This window comes from Paramormyrops kingsleyae, chromosome 16 (assembly GCF_048594095.1).
Source record: "Paramormyrops kingsleyae isolate MSU_618 chromosome 16, PKINGS_0.4, whole genome shotgun sequence".
Taxonomy (NCBI): domain Eukaryota; kingdom Metazoa; phylum Chordata; class Actinopteri; order Osteoglossiformes; family Mormyridae; genus Paramormyrops; species Paramormyrops kingsleyae.
The window spans coordinates 12749501-12764236 of NC_132812.1; the positions used below are offsets into that span (position 1 = coordinate 12749501).

The 14736-nt window shown below is 37.8% G+C and overlaps 1 protein-coding gene across 7 annotated transcripts in view; it reads left to right on the plus strand.

The window, feature by feature from the left end:
• The window catches only part of LOC111838616 (striated muscle preferentially expressed protein kinase-like), a 63490-nt gene that overhangs the window by 19971 nt on the left and 28783 nt on the right, over positions 1–14736 (plus strand). For 3 of the 7 annotated variants that reach the window (XM_072700425.1, XM_023801797.2, XM_023801801.2), the window contains 7 exons: positions 2665–2707; positions 5039–5073; positions 5281–5382; positions 7400–7559; positions 11594–13221; positions 13379–13522; positions 13747–13929. In XM_072700425.1, the coding sequence (XP_072556526.1) occupies positions 2665–2707; positions 5039–5073; positions 5281–5382; positions 7400–7559; positions 11594–13221; positions 13379–13522; positions 13747–13929 (2295 nt within the window). The remainder of the gene's footprint in view (positions 1–2664; positions 2708–5038; positions 5074–5280; positions 5383–7399; positions 7560–11593; positions 13222–13378; positions 13523–13746; positions 13930–14736) is intronic. The other 4 variants (XM_072700426.1, XM_023801799.2, XM_023801800.2 and 1 more) reach the window with 4 other exon arrangements.

Here is a 14736-nt window from a genome sequence, read left to right on the forward strand (position 1 = left end):
ATCTGGCAGAATAGCTGTATGAAAATGGTAATTATGTTTACGGAGAGTGATATTCAAATGAATTGAATGCGCAGTTAAGATTTTTCAAGATGGCTGTGTGTTGCTATCTGATATGGGCAACATTAATTAGCCAAATGGGATTTAAGTGTTTCTATACAGCTGCCACTGTATAATGGCAGTTAGCAAGGTCAGACTGTGGAGTTTTTAAATACCTGGTCAACAAATGATGTATTTTTATTGTGTATTTATTTGGTTATTTCCCTCTGACACTGGGTTAATATCCTTAATAGTGTCTTTAAGTAGTTAACAATATTTGTGTTATTTTGAAATAGCAGTTCATAACATTTTATGCACACAAGTATGGTGAAAAAAATGTTTGGGCAGCTTAAAACACAGGGAACTTAGTGCACCCCATGTCATGCTGCACTTAGTGCACCCCGTATCCTGTTGCACCAGAAAGGTTGTCATCTTTAAAAGGCTATTAATTACATAACAGCAGATTCAGCAAAATCCCGGCAAAACCATTAAATAAACAGAGCTGTAATTGGTCGTTCAGGAGCCTCTGCCACTTTGTCTGATTCCTTGCTCTTCCCACAAGCCTTTCATGTGCTTCTTGAAGGCTTTTCTGGCATCCATAGACTTGACAGATGCTGGTCATTGGTAATTGTGTTAGGGAGCATTTTTCAGGCAGTGATGAAAAATCAGGTTGCTTTTTGGAGTGCTGCAGTAGCAAACAAGCCTGTCTCTGTTGCAGATTTAGCTTGTTTTATTTAAAAAAAGTCAAAGTAATGAAAAACTGGGTCTTTATTCTTTACTTCTCTAGCCCAGAAAAATATTTTCCAAGAAAATAAACTTAATATTTTAATAGTATTTTTTATGATCCTTTATTGCGTCAGCAGATGTAACTAGGGCTTGGTTTCTGCTGGTATCAGTAAGATTCTGTCATTTTGCAAATGCACTGTTAACAGAGAACCAACCACTTTGACAGAAGAGACTGGATGAGATTCAAGATCAGGGGTGGGCAATCTTATCCGCAAAGGGCCGGTGTGAATGCGGGTTTTTGGTGCAACTCCCTGATTAGATTACTAATTAGAGGACTGATTGGCTGAAGAGTCCTCACAACTGGGTTAGTACAGCTGACCTACAGTACAGGTTATCCCAAAAACCTGCGTACACACCGGCCCTTTGCGGATAAGATTGCCCACCCCTGTTCAAGATACAGATGCTTTATTGCCCTCGTGTTATACACAACAAGATTATGTTAGTGATCTTCGAAGCCGCTGCAGTCAAAAATATGAAGCAAACAGTATATGCAAAAGGTAAATGATACAAAAAGAAGAATATGTAATATAAACAATATTTTGGGGTAGTAAAAAGAGAGAGAGGAGGAGCATCCACTGATTACAGCGCTTTGCCGCTCCCATCGCATGACACATCACCTCAGGGATGAGAACCTGAGTGCAGCCAGGTGGTGGGTGATACCTCAGCACCACACTAGTCCAAATGGACCAGTGTGAGGATTTTTCCTGGTGGCTGGAGTTCCAATCCTGCCACCAACCCCCAAATTTTTCCCTGTAAGTTGGACGACCTCCTTATAGGGCTGGATGTAGATTAACATCATACCTTACGAATGTTGGCACAGATCCTCACCACTGCATGCTGAGGGGGAAAAGGCAGGAAGGTGAGCAGTGCCTGCAGTACTGGACTAAGCACATGTGGCGTGCTGGGCAAGCAACACTGGCAGTGCCCCTCAGCTGAGACAAAGCGAAGTCAGCACGCTAAGTCAGTGCCCCATCTAAAGATGGCGCCCTAGGTGGCTGCCTATGTCACCTCATGGCTTTAGCGGAACTGAGTGGATCGTCGGCTGGTCATAGGGTGCTCTGGCTTTCAGCATTGTTGGGGGGGGGGGGGGGGCTTTAATATTTCTTTATGCCCCTTGAATATCTTTCACTCAGAACCGGAAGCTTCGCTGTTGAATATTTCTCACTCTGACCAGGGGGGATAATACTTCTTTCACGGCCTTGAATATTTATTGCATTATGTGCGGCAGGTGATAATATCAGGAATGCACTTTGTCAATTGTCAGTACACCTCTGCAGACCCTCAGCAGGCTAGGTGAATCTGTATTTTTGTTAGTTTTTTTGTCACTGCTGGTAATTAACAGGGGGTATATGAAGCCACCAAAAAGATGGTTGGCAGTTTACTTTTTACACGTTAATCATTTCGACACCCCTTTCCAGTAAGTGGGGCAAATAGTTTAATAGCTACCCAAGATCATCTGCAATTTTTTAATGGCATCTAACCGGTCTAGAATGAATATTTAAACTAAAGTGAAATTGAGACTACAGGGCTATTAAAAAACAGAAAGACGTGTATCTACATATAAATACATAAGTGTGTAGAATTCAGTTCAGGGCAACTTTTTTCATTTACTTTTTTGATGAAGCATAGCACTTAATATTTATTTATCAATGTTTACTTGCTCAAGTGTAAAACAGTATGTTTCATCTGAATCATTGATACATAATAGCAATTCCAGCACTGTCTGCCTCTTCATGGTTTCTCGTGTGACCTTTCAGCACAGAGAATGACTCCATTTTGTAGTATTTCTTCAAACTTTATCTAGTCTGGTACTAACCTGCCTTTTTTCCTTTCTTATTTCAGAAAACTGGACACTCAAGCCGAACATTTGGGAGGTTTACCCATGGTGTGTTTGGGTTTATGGACAATAACTTTTTGAGGCAGGAACAGTATTAAAAACAGTGTTTTTACCATGGTATTTTGTAATACAGATTAAATTAAGAATAGGAAATAGTATCAAGTAATTTAGCCAAAAGCTCTGAGTAACATCTTTAGTTTAGTGATGCTCTGATACAGGCCGTTCCATCTCATGACGTGTCATCAACAACTTGAGAACGTCTGGAAACTGCCAGGTCTGGGATTTGTGGGTACATAATGAAATCTTACAAATACGAAGCGTGTACATAGTAACTGCCAGCTGATTGAGGTTTTCTTTATTTCGCGCATTACAAGTGATTCCTGGAGGCCCAGAAGCAGAGCTTATAAGAGCAGCTCTACAATGCTAGTATCGTAGAAGGAAAACAAAACAATTGATAAATCAGATTTGATTGGTGCATCTGTTGTCTACAGATACCCTGCATTGTCACAGATGGGTGGGCAGCTGGGGGGCACCAGACCAAGCAATATACAAAATACACAGAAAACACACATTTGGAGAATAGAATGGGTTTCTGTAGCTGACACACTAGGTTTGTTTTTGTTCACTGAACTATATGTATTTTCCAGTGACAATTGAAGTTTTGGTAGCACTTTACTTAAAGCAGTCATCATAAAACGTATAATGGATACCTTATATAGATGAGAGCTTCATAGAGCATTCATAATGCATAATAAACATGGTTATAATGTGTTATACCTTTTTATGAACAGTTATAGTCATACATATAATACTTAATGAATGCATTATAATGCATTATGAAGTTATATATAATGCGTTTATATACTGTATGAGCGCTTTAAGTAAAGTGCTATAAAAAAAAATACTATTTTGCATAGTTATGCCCTTTCAGAGATCCCAGTTCTTTGTCTCAGGAAATCATTAAATCACTCAGTACTGTGGAAAGTGATATGGTTCAGTACACAACATAATTTAAGAGGCAAATATAAAACTGTATGGAAAGTAGCCCTTATATATATTTTTATTGCAAAAACCTTGACCTTCATACAGCTTAAGGAATATGTTCCATTAAGAAATGTCTGTCATGGAGTGAGCTTTGTGTTTGCTTAATTTTTGTATGAGAATAAATATTTTTATTCTTTTAAATATAAACAGTGTTTTGCTTTATTTACTATTTTGAATAATTTATTTTCCTCTTGTTCAGTGTTGATATTCCTGCCAAGTCTCATAAAAATTTAACATAAAGAATATTCATATTATTATTAATCAGAAAGTAATTAATGAAATTAATTAATGCACTATTTTTTACTTAAATTACATGACAAAATGAAATGAAATTATGAAAATTAAATGCATTTATGATTTGAATTTATAATGGTTTTGTTATATGGAAATGCAAAGGATGATAAATATATTTATTTTATTCACTATTTTATATTTCATTGTTTTCCATTTCAGTTTTTGCCTCTGATGGAAATAATTGATGTGAGAATAAGACGTAAAGCAGAGCCTATTTTCAGTTATGGATATGGCAGTACTTCATGGTTTTTATTTCTATATTATGAAGATTATTTATTTTAGTAATTAATGCAAAAGTTTAAATTCTGAGTGTTCTTCATTTAAAATATTTAATATTAGTATCTTACTATTTCGTAGAATGGTTTATTTTACATTTTGAAATGATAATTAATGATAATATAAAGTAATTTACCATCAATAAAACATTTTAAAATTCATATTTTAAAATGGTTTTTTAGAGGATGTCTTGTGGATAGTTGGGGGAAATTTTACATTTACAAAAAAACAATACAATATAAAATGAAAGTATAATGCATAAAGCTTTGAAAAGAATTTTTAAAAGTGCTTCATATTTTACATTTTGCACATATCTTCATTATCTTTAACATATGTCATATAACGCATGTCCAGATCATGGGTCCAGTGCTCATTTTCACTTTGGTTGCATTCTTGGTGAATCCCATTCATCAAGGCTAGACTCCAATTCTTTCACCATTATTGGAATTTTCCAGTGTAGCAAACAATCTTTAAATAAGGTATGCTCTTTGCTTACTATAGAAAAAAAATCTGGATGCAATTTGTAGCAAACTCTAGTCAAATGAATCGGAGATGTGGATTGTAATTGAAAGACACTTCGCTGTAATAATAGACAGCTTGCGTCTAATAAATGATTATTGGAGCACAACAGAAAGCAGGTGCCATGCCGACAGGTAGTGATTAGCGGTGATCACCAGGGAATGCAACTGACCGGGAGAGGGGCGTGGTTGGTTTCTCTAGTAACTGTGCTCTTCTGTCTGCTTCTCCTTGCTGCCACTATGGAAGCGAAGTTTTCCGCTCCTGCAGGAAACAAAGTTATGGTAATAACCAATGTTTGTTGTCCTCTTTTGTTCTTCAATAGCTTGTTTGCAGATCTAGCTTTCTTTTAATGCAATGCCATCTGTCAGCTTTTTGTCACTGATCAATGACAGTCTGCACCTGTCTGCCTTTGGCCCTCTCTTACTACCTGACATTTCACAAGTACTGATCACGATTTAGTACAACCAGACTCCTTTTCATCTATCCAGACTCAGAGACCACAGAAGATGAGGCGGCAGAACCACAGATACCTATGGAAACCAAGGATGGTCAGGGTCCTCAGGAACAGGTTGCACACAGAGTGCCTGCAGGTAATTATCCAGTCTTCCTAAAATGTTTAAATAGATATCATTTTTTTTGTTATAGCAGGTAATGGGTGGCTATAGTGTTCTGTCAAGCTGTTGTCCTTTTTCATTTTAAAGTATGTCCTTTTTTGACTTAATTGAGGTATGTGGTTGACCAGCATCAATGTTACAAATTACCACCTCCATTTCAGCTGGTGTTTTTTTGTGTAAAACCTTAGACAGTATAAATAGCTACACAGCCTGGTTTCCAGAACAAGACAAAATATAGTGTGGAAATCTGATGGGGAGAGAGATGGCAAAGAAAGACTTGGAGATTTATTCAGGTTCTGTTACTAGGGGCAGCCTACATGGACTCTAATAAGACAACACTGTTCCAATATTATTTCTCTTTGATGTATTTTGTATCTCTCATGAACCATGCTACAACGGCACTGTACACAAATTCTTGGTTGTTCAATTCACAAGGTGCACAATAGATTCAGTAGATTTTATTGTAAAAATCCCTTGGTGTATTGCGACCAGTGGGTTCTTTATGACCTTGAGCCATCTTATGTTTTATAGCAAATGTTTATTTACATTTACATTATATGGGGACGGAGCAGGTAATATTATCGCAAAAGATCGCTTGCTGAAAAACACGTGATGACATTTCTTCTTTTATCAGTTGAAACTGGACACACTATTGATTCACAAACATTGTACCCGTGCTAGCTAGTTAAACCTTCTGTACTGTTGGGTAGGTTCAACAGTTTGTTTTGCAGTGTTTGTTATCCAGTATTTCATATATGCATATATACATTATCAAAGTGAATGTTGGTCTCCATGTGGTGGGTTAATGTACAGTCCCCATTGTATGTGTGAGCAGATATGAGAGTCTGCTCTCAAATAAAGGAATTGCAAATCATGGTCTAAACAGAACGTATGGATGGTAGAATCAGAAATGCCTTATAAATAGAGTATTAGATTAGTGTCAGGGTATTTGTGCTAATGTATTCATTCATTATTTTCTATGCTTGAGGATATACATCTTGTTTATAGCTCCCTCATGCCCTTTGTGAAAAGTTTGTGCATTAATGCGGCAAGATGTTCGTGAAATTAGTTTCCTCCCTCTTACTGACAATTGAGTCTTGAATGATACATTTCTTCAGCAATGCCCAGCACCTATGGGGCAATGAAATATCTGTGGGGTCTTGTTTTAATAATGACCACCTCTACTTTTTAGGAAAGAAAAGCGAAAACTTGGTCCAAAGTCTTTTTAAATGGTTAATTGTGCAAAAATGATTTATATGAATGATTTCATCTGAATTTCTGTGTTTTAAAAATCTAGCATATTTGAAATTGAAACAAATTTTAATAAGGTATGCATTGACAATCAGTGGTTACGCAAAAAATCTAATGTTTTCTTTGAATGTGAAATGTATTCTTAAGCTTCATCAATGTTACATTGAAATAGATTTTCTTTACGCACAACACATCCCAGGAAAATACTGATTCCTAAAATGTTCTCTTTTTTTGTACTTTTTTAGCACTGTTCAAGTCTCCAGTTTTTTTGTATGGTTACATATATTCTAAAGTATATTTCTAGTCTTACATACCCATAATGACATTATTGTTACAATGCTATAAATGAACTCTGTACAATTATAGGGAGGGAAACATGAATGGTTAATATTGTGATTTTCATTCGTTGGAATGAATCCGTACGGCAAAAATAATAGCTACTAGAAATAAACACATAGTTATTCTTGGATTCTTGTTACAAACCCTCCCTATTAGTGTCAAAAGGGAAAAGGTCTATTTTTGAGTGACATTGGCTAAAAATAAACTTAAAAGACAAATGTGAAATTTTGACAGGCTAGCAAATTAATCACGTACAGGGAATCCTCCGGGGAAGATTCTACATTTTCCCTTATACCTGCTTTGGTGACAGTTTGTATCTCTGTAAACAACAAATGTATTAAATTTTTGACTGTAGATTCCTTCACATGTCAACGTTATTTTTTTCTTTTCTTGCCACCTCCAGGCGATGGTGACAGGATGACAGACATCGCTCCAGATACAAGTGGCCATAGGGGTTCCCAGACAGACAGCTGGATGGCCAACCAGAACACAGTGGTAGAGAAGGAGGTGTATGCCTTGGGTTCAAGAGCCCCGGGGCTACAGGATGTCTCCAAGCCTGCCAGGCAAGCTAACGGCAGGGAGCCAGCGGGAACCCTCATCAGGCACCTTGGGGTCGAGCCTCTGGTTCGGGCGTCTCGCGCCAACTTGTCCCGACCAGTGTGGGGGTCTGAGGAAAGTGTGTCTTTAGCGAGCGATTACTATGGTAGCACGTTCAGCCTCTACCGAGGAAGGACTTTCTCTATAGCCCTGTAAAGCAAACACGCAAAACAAGCAAACAAATGAACAAAACAAACAAAAGGCCACAACAGCAAAAACCGAATAAAAACAAAGACAGCCACAACTTCACACAAGCTAATATTAGCTCTGCAGTAGACCCTGGTTATAACATGCTGCTGTCGATAAAATAAAAAGCTTAGCACCCAGATTTAAAAATAAAAAAGCAAGATCAGAGACGTCACGTGAAATGCAGAAACGGTTGAGGGCAACATAGTATCACTATATGAATGGCAGAAGATACAGAGGGAGGATTGACACAGAATGGTCTGAATCTCTTTCTTACTGTCCACTATATTCAGTTTCATTTTGATCCCAGGTGATACTTCTGTGCCAATAAAATTGGCTGCTTTGAATATTCAGCTAAGATAAAGCCAGATCACTAATGAAAGGCAGCCCTTTAGCCTTGCATGTCTCGTGTGATAAATCAACATGAGCAGTCATATAGCTTATTGACAATGTATTATTGTCACAGCATTCATATTTGTATGCATCTGTGTTGTTTTATACCAAGGAGATCTCCATAATGTATTAATATTTGTCAGACAAACTGGATTTGCAGTTTTGGGCTATTTTGGTTGTAGTTAGGTTGTTATTACTCTTCTGTATCTTCTGATTCATTCCTCGAAGTGTCCTTTTTGCCACCTATGTCATAGCCAGGGTTTACTGTAAACATTAACACTATATTCTATTCACTCCTCCCAACATTTCTCCTTTCTTTCTCAATTCATAAGTGTTCATTTTTATCAATAACTAATTATTCCATAATTTAGTTATATATTTCTTTCCATGTAATGAAATCTTCAGTTATTTTATTTATTTGTCCATTTATTTATAGCTCAGGGTCGCACTACAAAATTCTCTAAATATTTTCAATGCAAGTAGCAAGACAAGATATCGGTATAATGTTCAGTTAATTTTTTGACACGCTCCTGCCTCTTTCGTCTTTCGTATTTTGTTCTTGTGATTTTTTCGTACCTCTTGTGGGATTTCCTTTCCATTCGATGTTTACTACTGTCTCATGCCAGCCGCTAGCATTTCGTATTGTACTCAGTTTTCCACTAAATGTAAGGTTATCTTATTTATAATGTAGGCTTATCTTGATCGAAAAAACGACATCCTTCATCATCCAGTTTATCTGATATCTAATACCACATTTACCACATAGACTGATCTTTTGTGTGTTAAATATAGGCATGGCATCCAGGACATATATAAATGTCCACTAGTATATTATTAAGAGGTCACATCTATTTTGGGAGGATCGATTTTCAAATAATATGCGGCAGCATTCAAAATTATCCTTTATAAATGTCAGAAAACAAACATAACAGACCAGTACCAAACCTGAATTATTCTTTTCTGCCCCTAGTCTTAAAATCTATTTGGCATATTTTTTTCTGATCATTTAATTGCATTCATTTGTTCACTTTGTGTATGTATCATGGTATGTCATTCATAATGTAGTTAACATTGTTCTTAAATCGTTCTTCCAGTAACAAGATTTAAATGTGAGATTCATAAAGAGGACAGAATGCTATTTCATTCATCTACATTATTTGTTGAAAAAACAGGTGCTTGTTTAAAGGAAAACTTAATTAGGAATTAATCTGAAGTATTTTTAAAATATAAAGCCTACATAGTCATAAATATTCTCTAATTTGTGTTATGCATCCAGTTATATAATTTTTGTGAAGATACAAAAAAACATTTCTGTGGCTAACAAAATTCAATAAATTCAAATAAATTCATTACATTGTCATTTAAAAAGCACACTAAACAAAACTAATTTAGAGAAAGGTACTATAGTAGAGCCAACTTTATAAACTGAAACATTTTCTGGACAAATTATACATACATGCAAATATTATTAATAATAATGACAGATTCCAATATACATAAATAACCTCTTTTTTTACTTATACTCTTGTCCTTCATTTAAATTTTTACAGTTTCAGTTCATACTTTCCTTTGACCCCCTTTCTTCTCCATTTGCAATTATTTGAGTTCTGATCCACATATCAATAGATGCAAATGTAAAAGAAAACCAAATTTAATGATTGGCACATTTTGCAACATTTGCTGTGATCTATGGGGTATATTTGCCGTATTGGCAGATTGTCTTTCTGTTACAGCATTAAACACCAAATTTGCATCTCATTGTGTGTGGAGCATCACTGACCGCATTGGTTTTTCCCATTTGTTGCTGTGTTCGCCTGTCCTTTACCAGGTGATGTTTTCAGCATGAATGTAAGGCTCTGCTTGCATGAACTTATGTCAAGAAAGGCATTGTGAAGGGTGGTTCTGATCAAGAACAGTTTTCACTTACTAGAAAGTCCTAGGAAGACATTTACAATTATCCAGTTAACAAAAGATACATACATTTACTGCAAAGGCTGTTAGATAAAAAGCACATGTCAAGATTTCCATATATTTAAGTATCATTTTGCTTGATTAAACCACATGCAGTAGTGTTTGCTGATCAGCTACGTATACATTGATTAATCCATTTCTTCAAAAATATATTAAGACACTACGGTCTATTGAACAAAATACTAATATGTTTCTCATTACCTTTAGTATTTACATTGGAGAAACAATTGGCAACAAAAATGTAATGATTTACCATTCGAATGGGAAATATTCTATGCACAGTTCAAATAGTTATAATGGAACTACAGTTATATAATTGGTTACGTTTAGGTGATTGTTATTGGATGACCATATAGACAATGGTTTATATCATGCACAAGTACTGTTATAAAATACCTTCCAAGATTCAGTATAGGGGAGTCATGTATGATTTATTATTTCTTTCTGGGAAATCAGGCATTCAGTTATTGCACTCCTGCCTGATTGTTTTGTTATGGATGTTTTAACCACTGATTTTGCATAAACTTGATATATGACAGACTTGTAGTTACAGGCATCTGCTGACTAGGAAGGAAAGCAAAGAAACAATATACAGTAGGATTGTGCAGAATGCAGAGTCAGTTGATTGCAGCTGAGTCAGTACTGCATTAGCAGCAGAACTGCCTTTTTATTGTGCTTCTCTGGATGATAGCCAGGCTTTCACCAACAGTTCATTCAGTTCACACTCTTTACTGCATCTGTCTTGACATGGATTACTGTGTGCATGTAGCAAGATTTATTCTGCACCTTTCTTATCTTATATCTTAATCCTGTCAATAATTGCTGATATCTGTTGTTATAGTCCAGTTATGTTGGAAGGAATAGGCTGGTAGACACCATAGAACATTCTAGAGTCAATAATATACATGTATCCATTCAAAAATATGAGTGTTCTGGTATATTCAATATACCAAGACACTGATATTTACTCACAAACAGCTGGTAGTTTGTCAATATAGAGGTACTATATTAGTAATTCCATGCCATGTATCTTATATTTTTACACATATATTATTGTAGACTACAGCATTTGATAAGAGATCCACATGTAACAAGTTTATTTAGATTTGTATTTCAAACTTTTTTTATTTCATAATATTTTAAATCTTTCATAATGCAGATACCTCCACTTTAAATTCAGTTTATTTTTTCTTTCCTGTCCATTTCCTTTATCCTATGTTCATTATAGTAATCCTTGCATTCAATGTTTGAACTTTCGACACCATACATATAATAATTTTTAAACCTCAATCTACACATACTCAGAAAGATGAGCACTTGCACTGCGAGACATTCCTCTTTCCAAAACCAAGGGCAAAACTGGCTTCCTGTCCACTTCCAAACAGCTGGGCTCATCCCTCTCCCAGACTTTTACCCTAACAGAACATTTCCCTCAATCACCTTCTTTCAGGGGCCAGTCAGAAGACGTTTTGAGGGAAGCCTCCCCCCAAGCTCTCCCACCCCCCTCTCCCAAAATTAGTCACCGTACCTCCACTTCCCCATTACCCAGTCGTTCTGGGTCAGCCCCTGCCACACCCCTCACCCCCCGCAAGAAAGTGATTGTCCCAAGTGAATACCAAGACACAGTTCCAGGAGAATTTGAGGAGAAGATCAAGCAACCAAAATCCTCAGCCATGTCTCAGAGTAGCAACCTTGACTCCCGTCCTCAGACCCCTGTCAGCGAATATTCCCGGAAGGATCTGACACCACGGCCTTCACCAAAGCTTACTCGAGCTAGCTCCAAAATCATTGAGAAGGTACGAGTATTTGAGGAAAGGAGGAGGAGTATTGACCAACCTGAGGGGTCTATCTCTGGACGTTCATGGGCAGGTTTCCACAGGACCCCTTCCATTGACTCTGATGATGGTGGTAGTCGATTAGGTATCTCAAGAGAGAGTTCCAGGGAGGACCTGAGAGAAGCACTCAAAGCTGATGCTGCTCAGAGGAGATCCAACTTTAGGCAGAGGGCTACTTCTCTGGAGGACAGGCCTCACTACTCACAAAAGGTTCAGGACATTGAGAACAAGTTCACAGAGGAGCTCCAACGTATTAAGAAATTGGTGGGGAAGCCCCATATGAAAAAGTCTTTCTCTACAGAACAACTGTCTTCTAAGAGTAGGCAACCTCTGAAAAAATTAGAGCCAATTCCCCTCCAAGTCATCCAGAAACTGCAAGATAGGGAACGCATCCAGCAGCAACAAGAACAGAAGGAAAGAGAGCAAACTCTCGAAAATGTCTCACAATCACTAAGTAAACCTCAAGGTCAGCATTTACAAAATTCACAATCAGAGCCATTAGATGCTCAATGCTCAGACACCACAAAAAATTCCATTACTAGTGTTACTGTGAGCAGACTTGAGGAAGAACCTGTTATTCTAGAAGCTATGCCACTGGTTGAGTTACCTGGGCAAAGTTTAGCTCAACAACCACAAAGGAGCAGCCCAAAAAGGGAAAAACTTCAGAACTATTTACCAAGTGAAACAAGAAGTATAACTGAAGAGAAACCACCGTCTCCTACTCTACCAAAAGATGACTCTCCGCCAAGGAGAGTTGAATTGCCCATACGCAAAGTAGATCGGAGGCCTGTTAGCCCACTTGTGCAGAATGAGTACAAGCATGTCACTGAATCTTGTTGCATTGAAGAACCCCCAGCCCCATTATTATTAAAGGAAGAGTCTAAGCCGCGAAGGGTTGAACTGTCAGTGCGTAGGATAGAACAAAGACCCGCCAGTCCACTTGTGCAAAGAGAGCTTCCTTGTGTCCAAGAACGCCCACCCCAAGTCCCATCAATGCTTGCTGCACGCCCAATCTCCCCTTCACCTGTTTCCAGTCCATCATCAGAAGAAGAGAAGATGGACCTAGAACTACCCACTGTAACCACTTCTCCCAAGCTTGCAATTCCAGCAATAATTGTTGAAGAAGAACCCATGGAAGATGCCCCTAAATCAAGTGACAGAAAAAAGAGATCCAGCACTGCAAAAGACATGAAGAGCAGGAGAGGGAAAATGCAGCGTGCTCGACCCCTTTCGCCTGAGGAAGGTGAGGATTATGTTTTTCTAATGCCTGCATCAATAAACCAAACTCATCCCCTTGTGAATGATCTGTGGTTGTGTTCGTGCAACCAAACTCTTTTTAACCAGTCTTGTTGTGGTTCTAACTGCACTACTAACCCATCTATGCTTGGCCGCCTGGGCAGACTCTTCAGACGACTCGTACGTGTCTGCAGGAGAAGACCCCCAGGAGATTCCCATGTTCGAGTATCCCCTTCAGGACACCGTGGCGTCCGCTGGAGAAGAGGTGCAGCTGAACTGCATTGTCATTGGCACTCCAATTCCACAAGGTAATAAATCCTTCACTTTCTGTTTTTCTTTTTTTTATTTATCACGGGGGCAATTCACAGTCACATTATATATGTTTTCAGACAAATGCCAACATACTCCTATTCAGACAGTATAATATGATATGCATAACATGTTTGTATTACAAGTAACCAGCAAAATTCATAAGGCAGACTGGTAGGTGAGACCTATCTGCTGTAAGTTATTTATGGATTTCCTTCATTAGTCACCTGGAAAAGAGAAAACGAAGAGATAACGAGCACACCAACTCACGTGGTAAAAGTGGAGGGAGAGAGACACTCGCTGCTGATCAGACGAGCGAAGAGGAGTGACGCTGGGACGTACCATGTGACAGCTGTCAATGCTGTCGGGAAAGCTTCCTGCAACTCCACCTTGTTCATCAAACCAGGTGAGTAAGTTGGAGAATTTGTCATCTATATCTGCAAGCAGCGAGTGAAGACAGGGGACCCTCTGGTGCCACGTCAGTCTGATAAATGTGCCAAGTCCTTCATTTTACGGAGATTTATCTAAATAATCAGGGGATTCGCGACCCTTTTCAGACCCTCTCAGAGTTAAGCTCTTCATCCTAGGAAATAACCTTTAAACCCTAGATATTCATTAGGTATTCGGGACAACACTGTGTGAAAGACACCTTGGACCATTGAGGCTGGGAAAAATGTGTTAGCTTCAAAACACAATAATAACAGTAATAATGAAGAAGGAGAGAACAGCCTGTTTTGGCACTAAAAATAATAAATATTATTAAGTGGTAAATATGATGAATATGGTATACACTGTTTATTTTGGGGAAAAAAATCCAAAAAAATATCTGTGAGCTATTGAACATATTGAAAAACAAGGAGGCAGAAAAACATGTCAAAGGAAATTAAAATGTCCTTCGAAATTCCAAGCGATATGTTTTAAGCTACAGATAATGACTAATTAACAATAATATTTCTATTTCATGGTGTTGAATGGACCAGAGCATCTGTTTACGGAGCTAGTGCCAGACAATGTATATCTATATTCCTTCTGCACACTATAGAATTAATAATTGCACCTTAGTCTGCTTAGCATTGCTAAATACGTAATATCTGACAAGGAAGACGAAGGCACATAAACATACATGTTGGACATGTGCAATTTTTCAGCTTTGCCTATGATCCTCCCCCTGCACCCATGCTATGAACCCCCTACTCAGTCCACGCCTCTCCCT